The sequence below is a fragment of the Crotalus tigris genome, unplaced genomic scaffold (assembly GCF_016545835.1).
Source record: "Crotalus tigris isolate CLP2741 ecotype Arizona unplaced genomic scaffold, ASM1654583v1 scf7180000020745.601501, whole genome shotgun sequence".
Lineage (NCBI taxonomy): Eukaryota > Metazoa > Chordata > Lepidosauria > Squamata > Viperidae > Crotalus > Crotalus tigris.
The window spans coordinates 82,470-100,277 of record NW_024098162.1 but is presented as its reverse complement, the minus strand read 5'-3'; the positions used below and the strand labels follow the sequence as shown (position 1 = coordinate 100,277).

The following is a 17,808-nucleotide window of genomic DNA, read 5'->3' as shown; positions in this document are numbered from 1 at the left end:
GACTGTCTGTATGACATACTCTGTTTCTGTGCTTTACATAAAGCTGCTTACCCAAAACAAAATAGATATTCATAATCTGCGTTATTATTTAATTATTTAGTGTTATCGGCTTTTTTATGGAAAGTGGGAATTATGATATATAACGTGGGAGATAGAGATGGTAATTGTTATGTTTGTAACTGCAGTAAAGAAAATGGGAAATAATTTTATTAGATATTTTTCTTTTTGTTTTTTGCTCTTTACATTTTCTTACATCAAACTTTTCCATCAGAGGATTAAAAAAAAAATCAATGCTTCAGGAAGTTGTGGGATTTTGAAGGTGGAAATTTTAAAAACCATGAAATCAATACATATGCATATATAATTTGATTTTAATTTACATGTCTCAAACAGGGCGGAAAACAAAAGTTTTCCTACCCTGATAAGGCAACCGTGAATTATGATAAATCTCAAGAGAGTCAAAGATTACACAGGTTGTAAAAGCAGTAGTTTATGCCCTCTCCCTTTTTTTTTCCAACCCTCCCCCTCCTCCCACTAAACCCTAGAGTCCATCTTCACCATTTCTTCTTATGCTCATCCATGGAAACTCCCCCAGGTCCTAATGCCACAACAAGCAGCAGGCCACCTATGACAGACATGGTCTGGAAAAAGTCATACTTGAGGAAATCATGAAGGGGGCTGTAGCTGGGGATATGCCAGAAGGCATTCTGGATCAGGTTGATGATGAAAAGCCAGATGACCAGAGTAAGAGCAGCAAGCTTAGTCTTGAAGCCAATGGCTACCAAAATGATAAGAGCCATGCCAAAAATATCTTGGAAAATCTGGGAAAGGAAAGGACAAATGCAGTATATTAGCTCCATACAGCTTCTTGCCTTAATGGCAATTCTTTTCCAGATCCAAAATATACTAAAGATACAATTTCAGGATTTCAATTTGCCCGAAATGTATTAAAAAACAAAAATATAAAATAAATTCTGTCGCTCCTTATTGTTCTATATTATGCAAAAGATATGTATTTTTTTATTTCACATGATTTACTATGGTTTTGCTGTAAATGTTAAGAACGGCAAACTGTAATGCAGTGGTTCGAATTTTGAAATTTAGATGCTTTAAAATACATTTTACAGCCATAAATATTAATATCTGTCTCATTATTTTTATGAGGTTCTGAAATTGTGTACCAGCAGCAACGTGTGATGATAACTCTAGAGAACAAATAGTCCTTGGGAAGAAATAATGAATGCTAATGATGTTTTAGCAAAAGAGTCATAGGATAGGACCAAAATTCAGATGGAGTTTAAGTTCTAGAACAGTGGTCCTTAACCTTTCTGTGAGCCATGGTGGCGCAGTGGTTAAAATGCAGTATTTCAGGCTAATTTTGCCAACTGCCAGGAATTCGATCCTGACCGGCTCAAGGTTGACTCAACCTTCCATCCTTCCCAGCTGGGTAAAATGGAGACCCAGATTGTTGGGGGCAATATGCTGACTCTGTAAAGTGCTTTGAGAGGGCTGTAAAGCACTGTGGAGTGGCATATAAGTCTAAGTGCTATGGCTGTTGTTTTCCGGTTTGGAGGATCAGTGAGGGAGAAGGGATGGCTCTGTGCAAGCAGCTGGCGCAAATGCACTGCCCGGTTCTGAATAGGCTGTAACCCAGTAGTGGGTCGCTGCCCGGTGGTTGGGGACCCCTGTTGTAAAAGATTCTTCCATTCCATGTCTTTCATCACTACTGGAACTGCAGCAGCCTGGACTTACAAACCAGTCAGCAGTTGCAATTCACTGGCTGAGAAGACTTGTTTAAAACTGAAATACCCAATTAATTATCTTGTTTAATCTTGAGGAAGTTAAGCCCATAATTGAGCCCAAAATTTCTATCGCTAAGCCGGTTGCTAAGTGAGTTTTGCCCCATTTTACAATTTTTTTTGCTACAGTAGTTAAACGATTCACTGCAGCTATTAAGTAAATCATGTGGTCATTAAGCAAATCTGGATTCCCCCACTGGCATTGCTTGTCAGAAGCCATCTGGAAAAGTTTCAAATGGTGATCACATGACCCCGGGATGCTGCAACCATTGTAAACACAGGCCAGGTGCCCAAATTTTGCTCATGTGACCATGGGGATGCTGCAATGGTTGTGTGGAAAATGGACATAAGTCACTTTTTTCAGTGCTGTTGTAACTCTGAATGATCAGTAAACAAACAGTTGTAAGTTCTGGATTGCCAGCACAGGTCGTCCTCAAGTTATGATGACAACTGGGGCCAGGATTGTCCTCACTAAGTGATGTAATAAAGTGTGACATCATGTGACTGCATCGCTTAGCAATGGCAACCTAGAAAATCCCGATATTTGGGTCATTAAGCAGGAAGTGAAAGGAGCCCCAGATAAGGGTTGGGTTGAGGCCCTGGGAGGCTTGGCGCAGGCTGTGTGCTCCACTGAGCTATGAGCACAGGGAAGCCAGAGAAACAGGGTGTGGAGTGCGTGTGTGTGTGTTTGTGTGTGTGCATGCGCAAATGCAGGGAAGACAGGGAAAGAGGGTCTAGGATGCGTTGGTGTGATTGCAGGGACGGCAGGGAAAGAGACCCTGAGGTACGCATGTTTAAATCCAGGGGAGACCACAAAAGGAGGGAGCTGAGGGGTGAGAGTGAGTAAAGGGGAAGAAGAGCGCAATGCCTGTGAATAAGGGAAAAATGGGACGAGGGGAGTTTTATCCAAGCAACGATGGATACTGCAAGTGTCTGAATTTCGTTCACATGATCACCGGAAGGGAAGAATTTGAGGACTGGTAAGTCCCTTTGGCCAAGTTATTTGGCTGAACAAATGACTATAACTACAATTTGTAGAATAAACTACCTGACAATTCCTTAGACAGAAAATGAACAAAATTACATGCCACTCACAGTGAAAGGACTGAGTTCAAAATGCAGGAGAGTCATGAACATGAGAACAAGGAGTAATCGGCCGCCAAGTTGCATGTACTGCCGTGGGGAGATATCATCCACAGTAGGAACTCCAGCAAACATAGATTTCCCCTCAGAGCGAGATTCTGCAAGTAACAAAAGCAATCCACCCCCAAGAGCCAAATTCCTACAAACAAGAAGGGGGAGGGGGGAGACCTAGTATCATTCTGCAGGCCAGAATGGAAATATCGAATGTCATAATTTGTGTCAAAGTAATATCTGGCATCTAGACTTTCCCTAGTAACCTTTTATTACTTACCAACCTTGAAATATTTAGTGCGAAGGATTTGATATTTTTATTTTTGCTATATAGCACATATCATTAATTAAAATGTATAATTCTGGCCTAAATTGTATAAAGGAAAAAGATAAAGGAGCCCCTGCAGATTTTACTCCGCTTGTTGTTGCCGAATATAGGGGGCAGTGCTCATGTCTGTTTGAAAGCCATTGAGCCAGCATTGTCCAAAGACATTTCCACAGTCATGTGGCCAGCATGCTAGATGATATTACGGCTAAGAATTCCATTCTGGGAATCAGCAAAGCTATCACATACTTAATACGTAAATATTTCTTGAAAGCTGGACAAGAAGATCTAGCTCTCTTCCTTTTTCTTTCTCCCTGAGCGTTAGATGCCCATTCACTTTGAAGTCTGCTGAAGCATTATGGGTATCTCCCACTTTCTAACTAGAGAAATCCAAGGAGAATATGTTCTTCTGGCAACCACTGACTTGATTTAGCCAAGCAAAGGGGAAACTTTTCAATAATGGACGCCTCTGACTAATCACTACAAGTCCTTAGATGGATGCTTATTGGGATCCTGATGTTTCTGAATTGCCCTGGCCATTTATTATGATGGCCCTGGAGACTATTGTGTCAAAAGACTCTGGTTAGCAAATCTCCTGCCATCCTGGCTTACAACTGACTCAGATAGATTCATTTGGACCAGTCACCATAACAGAAAGCAGAATGGGAAATCATAACATAACCTTTCACGAGTTTGGTCAATAATCTCCTTAATGCAGGGGTCTGCAACCGTGGCAACTTTAAGTTTTACTGGCTGAGGAATTCTGGGAGTTGAAGTCCACCAGTCTTAAACTTGCCAAGGTTGAGGACCTCTGCCTTAATGTATTCAAGAGTTAAAGGTAAAAATGTTCAATTGCAGATGCTTTGGGGGCTTTATTTCTCAATGTTGACATTCTTTCAATAGGCAGGGCTCATAGAGACGAATTTAATTCAAAAGTGCTAAATGAAGGATACTGAACAGAATTCAGCTAGGAGCTTCTAGAGGAAATCTTTTGAAGAGCAAAAATCACAAGGCAGATAGACCAAGTTGCATTCTGTTATTGAGCTGTGTATCACTAAACTGCTATCTTGGGGCTAGGCCAATCCATCTCTCCTCCCATTCATTTCACAGTAATTTGTTTCTCACACCAGTCTGGCAACAAAGGTCTTCTCAGGCATAAGTTTAAAAACACAAATTTTTTAACATTAATTAAAATTAGCACCCTTGCTTTATATGAATACATGGATGGGGAATCTTTGCCAAAATATCTAGCTTGTTTTCCTTGGGAAGATAGGGCTTCACTTACCTCATTAAGAACTTGAGGTCCCATAAAATACTGTAGGCAATTGTCTGAAAAACAAACAGATGCTGGGAGATAGTATGTGGACATCAATTACCATTTTCGCTGAATAACCATGAACTATTATTGCAGGTTTTCAGGTATTCACTTTTGGGATAGGAACCATTTTTCCTTGTTAAAGTAACAGTATGAAAAAGCAAATCGAATGCAAAGAAAGCAGAGAAAAGAAAAAAGAAGGATGACACAAAAATACTGTTTAAATGAAAAAAAAAATCATAGAAAAAGTGGATTGCATCTTCCCCTTCTCTTCCCTTTTTGCTGCCAACTCTCAGACTTCGTTTAGATATTTGAACTTTATATATCAAGCATTAGTAATTGTTTTTAGTTTCTGTTTAAATCCTAAAAAAGGTATTCCAGATATTTAAGTCTGCCTTGCTCTGTAAAGTATCTGTAAACGTATATTGTGGATAAATAATGGCAATTTTGCTATTGCAGCATATTCTCCAACGTTAGTATCCTAATCTAATACCATAGCCAAGATATCTGTTTTCCAATATTGTGCTAGGCTTATTCTTTCTGTGGTCAAAATATATTTTGCTAAATAATTTTATGTATGTTTTTTTAGGATTGTGCTTAGTAGAAACATCTGGTCAAAATATATCTTGTTAAATAATTTTAATGTATGTTTTTTAGGATTATGCTTAGTAGAAACATCTGTTTTTTTTACTATTTTTTTCATGCATTTCTTTCCAATGATATTTTTTTGCGTGACTGTCTCATGTTATAAAATAATCTATTGTATTATGGCATTTCCAACATTTGTGGTTTTCTGCTTTATCTATGTTGGCAATCATTGACAATATTATAAACTATCTATAGAACATTTATACCAATTTTCCCTTAAATTGTAGGTTGGAATAAATTTTAATATTTTTTCTATAGCCCACCCGGCACCCAGCAATACATAAGTGGGTTTTGGGTTGCAGTTTGGGCACTTGGTCTTTAAAAGGTTTGCCACCACTGGTATAGGGTCTCCTGCCTGAGCAGGGGGTTGGACTAGATGACCTCCAAGGTCCCTTCCAACTATTATTATTATTATTATTATTACTGTTGTTGTTATATTTAGGTTTCTAGTAATAATTATACAGATAGCTGTAATATTATAGTTTTTCACAATACATATAAAAGTCATTATGAGTCCTGTAAATATTAAACTCTAATATGATTATGAAATATAGACTAAATTCTTTAAATGAATTGCAGCATACATTCTGGCTGTGGGATTTGGATATTATTCTGTGTAATTTTTAACTTACCTGCATAAAAATAATTCCAAATAGGCCAAAGCATGCATAAGGAACAAACTTTCTTGCTAGGACAAGTACACACCCAGCTAAAAGAGAAAAAGAATTAACTTTGGTAACAGGCAACAAATGCTTCATGAAAATAAAATATAGAAATCTCTCTCATGGTACTTTCCAATATTTAGCCTTAAATAGCTCTATTAATATTTTTTTGCTTTTAAAAATACACAAATAATTTATCTTCTCACATTGATTTTGTTTCATATTGACTATGAACCATCTACAGATAGTCCTCAACTTGTAACCACTGTTGGCAGAAATTCCACTGTTAAGGGATGCCATGGTTTGGTGATTTGCACCTGATGTTAACAAGCTTTTTTTGCTGTGGTCGTTAAGTGAATCACATGGTTGCTAAGGAAACCCAGTTCTAAGCCTGAGGATCAGTTGTAAGTCACTTTTTTCATCATCATCATAACTTTGGATGGTCATTAAACAATTGTAAAACAAGGACTGCCTGTGGTATGGTACTACATGTACCGTAGTAAGTACACACAGATACATCAGGGGCTCTTTTATTTCTATTTTTTAGATGATATTAGAGACTATTATAGCAGCACCTACCAGATCTAGAAAACTACATAATCAGTGCTTAAGTACTAATAAGTCTGACTCTGATTGGGACTTGGAAGGGGTGCGTTAGAGAAGTTGACTACACTAGGAAAAACATCCTAGAAGGCAAAGGCAAACAGCTCCTACAAGAGCATGGATCCAAAGCTACATTTGACTCAAGGAAATTTTGACCTCTTTTACTATCTTTTTTTTTTGCTGAAAATTCAAGAATAAATATGGAGTTATCCTTAGTTTATTAACCTTCAAACAAACCCGTATTATTTTTTTAACCTCAGGACAACTTACGTTAATCCAACTTTCTGCAATAAGCTTCATGCTGGAGTACAGATCTGAGTTCAATTAAAGACTGCAGTTTTGTTTTGATATTTTGGAGTAATTCACTTAGTGGTACTAAGCGTGAACAATACAGATAGTCCTTCTTAACCATTTATTGAGTGTCCATTAAAAGTTACAGTGGCTCTGAACAAACAGCAATTATGCCCAGTCCTTAAGGTACTGCCATTGCAGTGTCCCTGCAGTCACATGATCAAAATTCAGGCATTTGGCAGTAGGCAGGGTTGTTTCAACACCTCTATCTGTGTATCTCCTCCCTCATTTCTGCCCTTTTGGTCACCCTCCACTCGGATGCCCCCAGTTAACCTTCACCATCTTTTTGCTCTCTCTGCTGACTAACCACACCTGACCTGGCCCTTCATGAGGCAGCGGCTGGTCTCACAAGGCCTTCTTCCCAAGGGGGGTTTCCTCACAAGACCTTGGAAGGAAAGCATGGCCAGCAGTTGCCTTGTGAAGAGCAGGCTGGGTGTGTCTCATCAGCAGAGGGAGCAAGAAGACTGAAGGCCAGCTGGGGTAATGGAGCACAGGGTGGCAGGGACCTGAGTACAAGGTGGTGAGGGTAGCTGCATCTTCATGCTGCACTGAGCTGGAATGGCTGGGGCTTCTCATCACTGTGTTGAGCTGTGGTCGCTGCACTGCTGAGCTGGGGCTTCATGCTTTCCTGCTGTGTGCAGAGTTAGCAGAGGGCCTGTGGGCAGGTTTTGTCAGGGCTGGGCTCATATCCACACCTCATCAAAGCCTCACAGGCCAGTTCTCCAGGAACACTTTCAACATGAACTGCAAAGCGTGCATCGGAAGGAGTCTTTGAGAACAGGGCAGCAGGATTTGAAAGCTGCTGTCCCTTTCTGAGGCTTTACAGGAGGAGGGAGGCAATGAGACACATCTGGTGTGTGGAGGTCTGGCAGGCAGACCGAGTGCACATGTAGAAATGTGTGGTAGGTTGAGACTGCTGAAGTCTGGTGCCCGGCGGGCGGGGCAGGGGAGTGATGGCAGTCGAAAAAGATGGCTAAAGGTCAGCTGGGGATGGTTGGGATAGTTGGCAGAGTAGCCAAAAAGGAAGAGATGGGGGAAGACAGGCAGGTGGGAGTTAGTTGAAGCAGAGGTGAGTGCAGTAGGAAAGAAGTACCCTAACCCTAAAAATGGCATTTATTTATTTATTTATTTATTTTATTTACAAATATTTATATGCCGCCCAATCCCAAAGGACTCAGGGCGGCGTACAAAGTTAAAAACAGTCGTAAAACAATAAAATAATCCAGTCATACCGCGAGTCCGATCATATCCTGGCCCCCCGGGGACATCAGCCCCAGGCCTGCTGGAACAGGAGAGTTTTAACGGCTTTCTTAAAGGCCGGCAGGGTGGGAGTAGTTCGAACCTCGGGGGGAAGTTGATTCCACCAGGTCGGAGCCACCACAGAAAAGGCCCTTCCCCGAGGGCCCGCCAGCCGACATTGTCTGGCCGACGGGACCTGAAGGAGGCCCAATCTATGGGACCTCACCGGTCTCTGGGAGCTGTGCGGCAGAATGCGGTCCTGTAAGTAACCTGGCCCTATGCCATGAAGGGCTTTGAAGGTGATAACCAACACCTTGAATTGCGTCCGGAGACCCACAGGAAGCCAGTGCAGCTCGCGGAGGATAGGTGACACGTGGGCGTACCTTGGCGCGCCCACAATCGCTCTCGCGGCTGCATTCTGAACCAACTGCAGCCTCCGAACGCCCTTCAAGGGTAGCCCCATGTAGAGCGCGTTACAGTAATCCAGTCTTGAGGTGACAAGGGCATGAGTGACTGTGAGTAAAGCCTCCCGGTCCAAATAAGGCCGCAACTGGTGCACTAGGCGAACCTGTGCAAAGGTCCCCCTGGCCACAGCCGATAGATGTTGTTCCAAATTTAGCTGTGAGTCCAGGAGGACACCCAAGTTGCGTGCCTGCACTGAGGGAGGTAAATTTGCCCCCCCCCAGGACTAAAGATGGACCATCCAGTTGGCCTTTGGGAGGCAAGACCCAGAGCCACTCTGTCTTGTCAGGGTTGAGTCTAAGCCTGTTCACCCCCATCCAGACCCTCACATCTTCCAGGCACTGGCACATCACGTCGATTGCTTCACTGAAAGGACACGGGGTGGAGATATACAATTGGGTATCATCCGCGTACTGATGATACCTCACCCCGTGTCGCCGAATGATCTCACCCAGCGGTTTCATGTAGATGTTAAAAAGGAGGGGGGACAGGACCGAGCCCTGAGGCACCCCATGATCGGGGCACCTAGGGGTCGATCTCTGTCCGCCCGCCAACACCGACTGCGACCTGTCAGAGAGGTAGGAGGAGAACCACCGCAATACGGTGCCGCCCATCCCCACCTCTCCGAGACGACGCAGAAGGATACCATGGTCAATGGTATCGAAAGCCGCTGAGAGGTCAAGAAGCACCAGGATAGAGGAATAACCCCTATCCCGGGCTCGCCAGAGGTCATCGGTCAGTGCGACCAAAGCAGTCTCAGTGCTGTAGCCGGGCCTGAAACCAGATTGAAAAGGGTCCAGATAATTGGTTTCATCCAAGGATCGCAAGAGTTGAGACGCCACCACCTTCTCTACAACCTTCTCCACAAAGGGGAGGTTGGAGACGGGACGAAAGTTCTTCAAAACAGCTTGGTCCAGGGAAGGCTTCTTGAGGAGGGGCCTCACCATCGCTTCCTTTAAAGGTTGCGGGAAAGACCCCTCCATCAAGGAGGCGTTGATTATCGCCTGGAGCCAGCCTCGTGTCACCTCCCTACTGGCAGAAACCAGCCAGGAGGGGCACGGGTCCAATAAACAGGTGGCGGCATTCATTGCCCTCACGGCCTTGTCCACTTCATCAGGGGTCACAGGCTCAAACTCGCTCCAGATAACATGACTAAGACCAGCCCCTGGCAACTCGGCTGGTACTGTCCAGTCGGAGTCCAGGTCTCTCTGAATCTGAGCGATTTTGTCCGACAGAAACTGAACAAACTCCTCAGCTCTCCCCTGCAAGGGTTCCTCCGACTCCTCCACTTTAAGAAGGGAGCGGGTCACCCTAAACAAGGCGGCCGGGCGAGATTCTGCGGACGCAATAAATGCGGAAAAGTGAACACGCTTTGCCACCCTTATCGCCACTAAATAAGTCCTAAGATAGGCTCTTAATAGTGATCGGTCAGATTCAGAGTTACTGGCCCTCCAACGTCGCTCTAGACGTCTCTTGTGGCGCTTCATCTCCCGGAGCTCCTCAGTAAACCAAGGCGCCCTCCGGGGACCACCACCACAGAGAGGTCGCAAAGGCGCAATTCGATCCAGGGCCCCGGACACCGCCTCCTTCCAGGCCGCAACCAGGGACCCGGACGAGTTGTGGACAAGGGAGTCAGGTATTTCCCCAAGCTCCTCCTGGAACCGATCTGGGTCCATTAGGCGCCTGGGGCGGAACCACCTAGTCGGCTCCCTCTCCCTGCGATGGGGGAGTGATGCTCTGAAGTCCAGCCTCAATAGGAAATGATCTGTCCATGACAAGGGCGAGATCTCTATTCCCCTTAATTCCAGATCATGTCTCCAGTGCCCCGAGAGAAACACAAGGTCGAGTGTGTGACCACCCCTATGAGTTGGATCCTGAATTACCTGGGTCAGGTCCATGGTTGCCATGGAAGCCATGAACTCCTGCGCCGCCTCTGAGCGATCGCCGAGTGATGGCAGGTTAAAGTCCCCCAGTACTATAAGTCTGGGGAACTCCACTGCCAACCCGGCTACTGACTCCAGCAACGCAGGCAGGGCTGTTGCAACGCAGCTGGGAGGTAGGTACGTCAGCAGCAAGCCCAACTGAACCCGTGAATCCAACTTCAATAGGAGGGACTCACACCCAACAACCTCCGGGGCAAGAATCCCACGAGGGCTCAAGGACTTCCGAGCGATGACTGCCACTCCCCCACCCCTGCCCTGATGTCGAGGCTGATGAAGCACCACAAACCCGTCCGGGCACATCTCCGAGAGGGAAACACCCCCCTCAGGGCCCAGCCAGGTTTCGGTTATACATGCCAGGTCCGCCCCGCTGTCCAATATTAAATCACGGACAAGGGGGGCTTTGCTGACAATGGACCTGGCATTAAGCAACAGCAGCCTACAATCAGGGCCCTGTACTCCCCTGTCACCAGTACTACAGGATGAGCCTTTTGAGGGGCCGGAACAAGGAATCGCTCTAACATAGCGAGTCCTCGTTCCCCAAAGATGGCCTGCCCCTCGGCTCCCGCCATATCTGCCCATCCCAGTCATGACCGGGATGCTCCGACCTTCTCCCCTCCCCGGAATACCCCCACCCTCACCAGCCTTCTCCCTTCCTGACCGGACTCGCTTTCCATACAAACCAAGCCCAAGGGTAAGTCCTGCCCCCCCCCTACTTTTGCTATTGCACTCAGCAGAGGGGGTACCAGGCTCCACCCCCGACTCCACCATTCTCATACCCCAAACACTCAATACACATTCACACTCAATTTATATACATAAAAAGTAAAAATTTTCGCATTCATACGCCCTAAATACAATAATAAATTTATATATAACAGGGCCACCATTCATCTACATGCATACTCACACCCACAACAAACATTCTCTAAAAAATAGTATTGCCCCTCTGTGTCCCAGGCTGGCCCAATGTGGCCGGCTAGATGATCATTAGGTACTTGTCTTGGGGCAGACCGTAGCATGTGTTTGGATGGTTGCAGTATTCTGGGGTCATGTGATCCACATTTGCAATCTTCCCAGCTGGCTTCCAATGAGCAATGGGGGAAGCAGGTTCATTAAACACCCATCTTGCTTAGAAATTATGGTCTTGACTGTGGTTGTACATTGAGGACTGCCTGGCCATTAGTAAGACCGGAAGAGGAACCATTCAGTCCAACAACTTCTTAGATTCGTATCCCACCTGTCCAGGGGCTCACGTGGTCATAAAGAGACCTCTATTTCTTTCCACAAGCAATCCTGGGTTGGCCAGGGCATCTTCCGGGCTGTGGAATTCGACTAGGAGGTAGGAGGAGGAGTCGCCGCCAGCCAGATTTTCGTGGGAACGCACATGCTTCTAAACTCTATGGAGGTGCCCGCAGAAGTGGCCCGTTCCTGGCATTATCCTGGCTTAATGATTGCAACTGAGAATATTGGATTTGTCGCCATTAAATGGTGCCATCATGTAATGTTCAGTCTAAGGACCACTTCACTTAGCAATGGAAATTCATCCCAATTAGGGTGGTTAAGCTAGGACTATCTGCATGCATAGTTACAAATTTTCTAGCTAGGACAAGCACATACTAAATTAAAATGGGGAAAAAATACCTTTGCTAACAGTAAAAGAAATGAATCAAAAATATAACATACAGAAGTTATTTACAGCAGAGGGAACCAGGGACTGTGGAAAGAGGTTTTTCCACGGACCGGAGGGTGCATGGTTTTGTGTGCTGTCTGCATCCGGCGGATGGGGCTTTGTTTGTGCAGACTGGTTGCTGGCATGCCACGGCCCGGTACCGGTACCGGTCCATGGACCGGGGATTGGGGACCCCTGATTTATAATGTCTCATTTTTTCCTCATGCCCAACACTCTATCCATCACTTTAGTGTTTTTCTAACATTTTAAATGAATCATGTAAATGTTCTATTACAGTAAAATATTGATTCATTTTAGCAAACTGGGTTTTTCTGAATGCAGCCTGAAGGCCGGGGAGGGTAAATTCATTCCTCTAAGTGTTATTCCCAGTACAATTTTTCCAAGCCTTCTAGTTTCATCCTGTTGTCTCACAAATACAGATATGAAAATTCACCAGCAATAAGATAGAACAGTCTAGTTTACATTCAGAGAGATGTTCTTGGACACAACAAAATGCATCCTTAAAAAATCAGAGAATCAATTCAAACCTGGCCCCAATGTCTGCATCAAATCTATGGAGGATACCATCTCACTGTCAGTGTTCTTCCTCCCCCCCCCCCCAAGAGGAATTCTTACCCAGCTGTCCACACATATTGATTAACACAAAAAGTGTGGCTAAAAGTACACCGCTTCCCCAAGACACATTGATGTAGTCCCGCTGCTCATTCCATTGGAACCACATTCTGATGCCATCTTCCAAAAATGTGCTGATTAGGCAGAGGTGAGCCAGATGAGGTAGTACATGCTTTGTCACACGCAAGAACTAGAAGAATAGAGGAGAGGGGAATAACATTAGAGAGTCATAAAAAGAGAAGTCAATTTTAACAAAAAGTTGGTCAAGGGATCTTTGGATATTTGAGGATTAAAAAACACTGGCTTAATTTATAGATGCATAAAATACAATTTTACTCTTGATGCAAGGTCACTTAGTATTAAGATTAGAAAAAGGTCACAACACCTCAGCTTAATGAAGCAAACTAAAGCTAAGCTACCAACTACTCTTCTACTTTTTAAATTTCACCTGAATATGTTTTTGTCTCTTCTAAAATGTGTGCTTAAAATGAAGTGATGTAACAGAGAACATTCTACTGATGGTGTTTTGGCTCATTTTCACAATCAGCAAGATGATGATGATGATATTTACTTATTAAATTTATAATCTACCTGACTACTAGAGATACTGGATGGTTAAAAATTATTACAAGAAACCAACACAAAACAAAAAGGAGCAAAGATTGCAGAGATATCAAATTTGGATGGAAAGAAAAAAAAAGAATATCCATCAAAAGCTAGAAGGCAGATCTTAAATATCAGTAAGGTGGAGGTTATTCAAATCTGGAGGGGGGGGGAAATTCACTACAGAGGGCAGGTGCTGCTACAGAGAAAGCACACTTCCAGAGTGCCAATAGATGGCATTGTTTAATTGAAGGAACCCAGAGCATCACTACCCTGCCAGGCAAATACTGTGAGTTTAACTTCCATCGAGTTTAATGTTCACAACTAAAATTGCCAATTAAAAAAACAACGCCCTCTGGCTGATTTTTGCTATTTCTTTTTCATCTTGTTTCAGTGTTTGCTTCCCACAAAATATGAGCACTAACTAACCTAATGTCTTTATTTAGAGCTAAATGCAATTCTGCATGCTGGTTTATAGTATTAATATCCCCCAAGTGTAGTAACTCAGATACAGATTTGTAGTTATATATGCAGATTAGGTCAATATATTGGATATAAGATGCAATACATAATTGGCTCTGAGTATTATATTGTTCTTAGATCCAGTTGATAGACATGTATATCCAGTACAAAAAGCATGTAAGTCCTGGAAGCTTGACCTTTGGAATCGATGGCTGTCTAATTAACAATTAGACTACTTTAAATCTTGATTTTTTTTTACTGCTTTCTAAGTCCAGTGTTTTCAGATTAGCTTCTTCCAATTACTGATTAACATGGTCTGCTTTGTTCTATCAAGGATCTCAAAAGTAATTATTCATAATGTGAGTATGAACTCAGTGTAGAATATAGTTTTAATAGCACTATAAATATCTTTGTGCATGGTATTTGCCATCTGCCTTGGTGAGCATAAATCATGGATATTCATACTTTAATTCCTTACTCTAATTAACAAGGAATACCTGTACTGTACCTATATATTAGTCTTACATTAGTATTGTATATGCTTATTTTTTTAAGAGGGGCCTATATTATATGTTTTAAAACAACATAGAAAACTTGTAATTGTTTATATTCAAAATATGCTGATTGCCAGAGGATTCCACGGCAGGACATAGCATGTTTTGTTCATGCTGCTGACTAAATGCATCTGTCTTCCAAGCTAGGTTCACCCCAAAGATTAAGATAACAACACTTCCACTGTGAAAATACATAATGTGTATATCTATAAAGATGTTATTTAATGATATATTTAAAAAAATCTGAGAGTAGATTGCCTTTTCTAATTTAAAGCAGACAGGTTTATATAAACATTAGTATCACATTCTTTAGTTGCAGATTCATCTGGAAGAACTGAAACCACCTTACATGGCTCCATATTCATAATCACTGGTGTAAATAAGCATCCCAGTCTATGCTTACATATGCAATTTACTTTCCCATGCCCACTGAAATTAAAGTGTGGAAAAACACAGTGGGTGCTTGCCACTGAGCACACACTGTAAATTAGATTTATGAAATAACCTGCAATTGTGGTATATGGAATTACTTCTGCACAGATGAGTTTAGTATTGTCTAAACCAGTGCTTCTCAACGTTTGTGTGACGGCGACCCCCGTCACACAAACGTTCTGTGCATGCGCCGGGCCGCGTGCATGGGGGCGGGGCCCCCACGCGTGACGCGCATGCGCGACGGCCCCCCCACGCGTGGCGCGCGTGCACGGGGCCGCCCCCATGCCCGACGCGCACGCGCGGGGCTCCCCCATGTGCAGCGTGCGTGCACGGTGCCGCCCCCATGCGCGGCACGCATGCACGGCGCACATGCACGGCACCGCGAAAAATGGCGGATCGCCGCCTTTGGTGACCCCCGAAAAATGGGCGATCGGCATAGGTTGAGAACCGCTGGTCTAAACTCAAATGCAGAAGACAAGGATAAATGACCCTGGTGCAGCTTGAACTCAACCTTGTGGCGGCAACTCTTTTGATACACTCATATCTATGCACATGTATGCTTTCAAGTCAGTTTTATTCCTGGTGATTGCTTAGAAGACTAGTTCTTGCAGTTGACAAGCTTTTGGAAATGGTTTGCCATTGGCTTTTTCCCAGGGTTCAGTGTGTGTGACTGGCTCAAGGTCACCCACTTCAAAGCAGTACTAGAATTCAGTCTCCCCGTATCTAGCTTGATGTCATATCCACTACACCAAAATGGCTCTCGCTCATATTATAAAGGCTATGAAAAAAGATAAAAGTCAGAATGAAAAATATAAGGATATATTGCTTTAACTTAAGATGCTCTGTAGTTCTTAAATGTCACAGAACCTGTTTTTTTTCCCTTGAGCACAAGACTGCAACTCTTTGACAATATCAGTTAGTCCCAGCACTGAATTTCATAAACAATTGAAACAAAATGCCTAAATAAGCCATTGAGTGCATGTCTTGCAAAATCTCAGCATCTCTCTCAAAAGAGGACAAATGCATAGGCTAGACCACAAGAGCTGTCAAGGAGTCACTATAACAGCTGGCTAGCAGAGATGGGTGATGTGTAAGCCAAAAAGTCTCACCTCTGTTGTGCATTTAGCTTTAGGAAGGCAGCAATTTTTTTCAAGTCCCCTTTGCACCCTACTGTATCAATGTTCTGCCTTACTCTGCAGTTGTAAGACAACCAAGATAATGGTCCTAACACACTTTGAAATCTACTTATTTTGGAATAATTTTATTTATTTTTCTTTAAAAGATTTGTATACAACTCTGGGCAGCTCACAACAATAAAACCAATAACTTCAAAATCATAAAACATAAAATAAAAAAAATAAAATCCCAGCATCTCAGTCACCCCCTTGAGGTGCCCCACAATCAGCTGTAGAAATCCTTATTCTATCCCAGGTCCTGGATAAGAAGCCAGGTCTTGATAGCCTGCTGAATAATGGAGGGAGAGGTGATCTATAAGGTAAGGACAACAGAAAAGGCACAGTTCAAAGGCCCCACTATATGGCAAGATTTCAGGGAAGGGACCTGGAGACAGCGAGTTCTAGTCCTGCCTTAAGCCGTGAAAGCCAGCTGGGTGACTTTGGGCCAGTCATCTCCGCCCAACCCACCTCACAAGGTTGTTGTAGTGGAGAAAATAGGAGGAATGGGTGTTTACTGCTTTGAGTTACTTGAAAAATTAATAAAGGCGGGATACAAATAAATAAAATAAACACATCTGTCCTATCTGATCTGGTAGGATGGGTATATACTCTCGGAGAGTAAATAACCGAGCGTTGCTATGTAGGACTTTAAAGAAAACCGGGGACTCAGTGCAGCTCGTGCCACAGAGCATTGTTGTTGTTGTTAGTTGTGAAGTCGTGTCCGACCCATTGCAACCCCATGGACAACATTCCTCCAGGCCTTCCTGTCCTCTACCATCTTCTGGAGTCCATTTAAGTTCACGCCTACTGCTTCAGTGACTCCGTCCAGCCACCTCATTCTCTGTCGTCCCCTTCTTCTATTGCCTTCAATCTTTCCCAGCATTAGGCTCTTCTCCAGTGAGTCCTTCCTTCTCATTAGGTGGCCAAAGTATTTGAGTTTCAGCTTCAGGATCTGGCCTTCTAAAGAGCAGTCAGGGTGGATCTCCTCTAGGACTGACCGGTTTGATCGCTTTGCAGTCCAGGGGACTCGCCGGAGTCTTCTCCAGCACCGGTGGGACTCAATCCGACTGGGTGAACTTGTTCTCAGCCTTTCTAATAAGTGATCCAGAGGCTCCACACCTACATCTGCCTCGCCAAGGGATTACGACCTGTGACTCCAGAGGGAGGCGGATAAGAGGTATGGGGGGAAAAGTTCACCCTTCCTCCTCCCGAAAAAAGGCAGAAGACTTAGAAGGAAGGAACTCTCAGTGAGGGATGCCCGCTTCAATGGCCAAGATCGCGCTTCGTCTCATCAGAGAGGCAGCCAGTTATGCTAACCTACACATAGAAAGCGTCAGCACCGCTTCCATCCCCGCTGCCGGCAAGCGTGGCACACCGCGGCCCGTCACTCTCGAGGCGGGCAAGAAGCGATGGGGAGGGTCAGTGAAATGGGCGTGATGCAACCACTCCCTCCTACTCTGAGGAAAGGTGGTACGGTTCCCCTCACTGTGGCTCATTCGCGGAAGAGAATATCGGGCCAGACCATTCAAACTCGGGAGGGGGAGGTCCTCACCTGATCAGCAACATCCTCGGCGGTCCCCATTAAATCGCCGCTAGGCGCCATTGTGGGAAAGGCACGACCCAGGTACCCACGCGGGCTCAATCACTTTTCGTCTCTTCGCTGAAGGGCTGTGTGAGAAAGCGGGAGGGGATAGCGCGCAACCAATCACATCCAGGACCTGCTTGTGCCCGCCCCTCCCCGGACCACGTGGATGGAGCCTCCGTTACTTCCGAGGCAAGATTGGGTTGGTTGTTGCCGT

The 17,808-nt window shown here is 44.2% G+C and overlaps 1 protein-coding gene across 1 annotated transcript; it reads right to left on the bottom strand.

Annotated features, from left to right (window-relative positions):
- Nucleotides 1-180: 180 nt before the first annotated feature.
- Nucleotides 181-17,719, bottom strand: LOC120319458 (surfeit locus protein 4-like). The gene is made up of 6 exons (XM_039368335.1): nucleotides 17,562-17,719; nucleotides 12,787-12,973; nucleotides 5,854-5,930; nucleotides 4,544-4,587; nucleotides 2,895-3,081; nucleotides 181-821 (listed from the first exon to the last, which is right to left on the bottom strand). The coding sequence occupies exons 1-6, from the start codon at nucleotides 17,610-17,612 to the stop codon at nucleotides 555-557; spliced, it is 813 nt and encodes a 270-aa protein (XP_039224269.1). The 5' UTR covers nucleotides 17,613-17,719; the 3' UTR covers nucleotides 181-554.
- Between the last annotated feature and the right edge of the window lie 89 nt (nucleotides 17,720-17,808).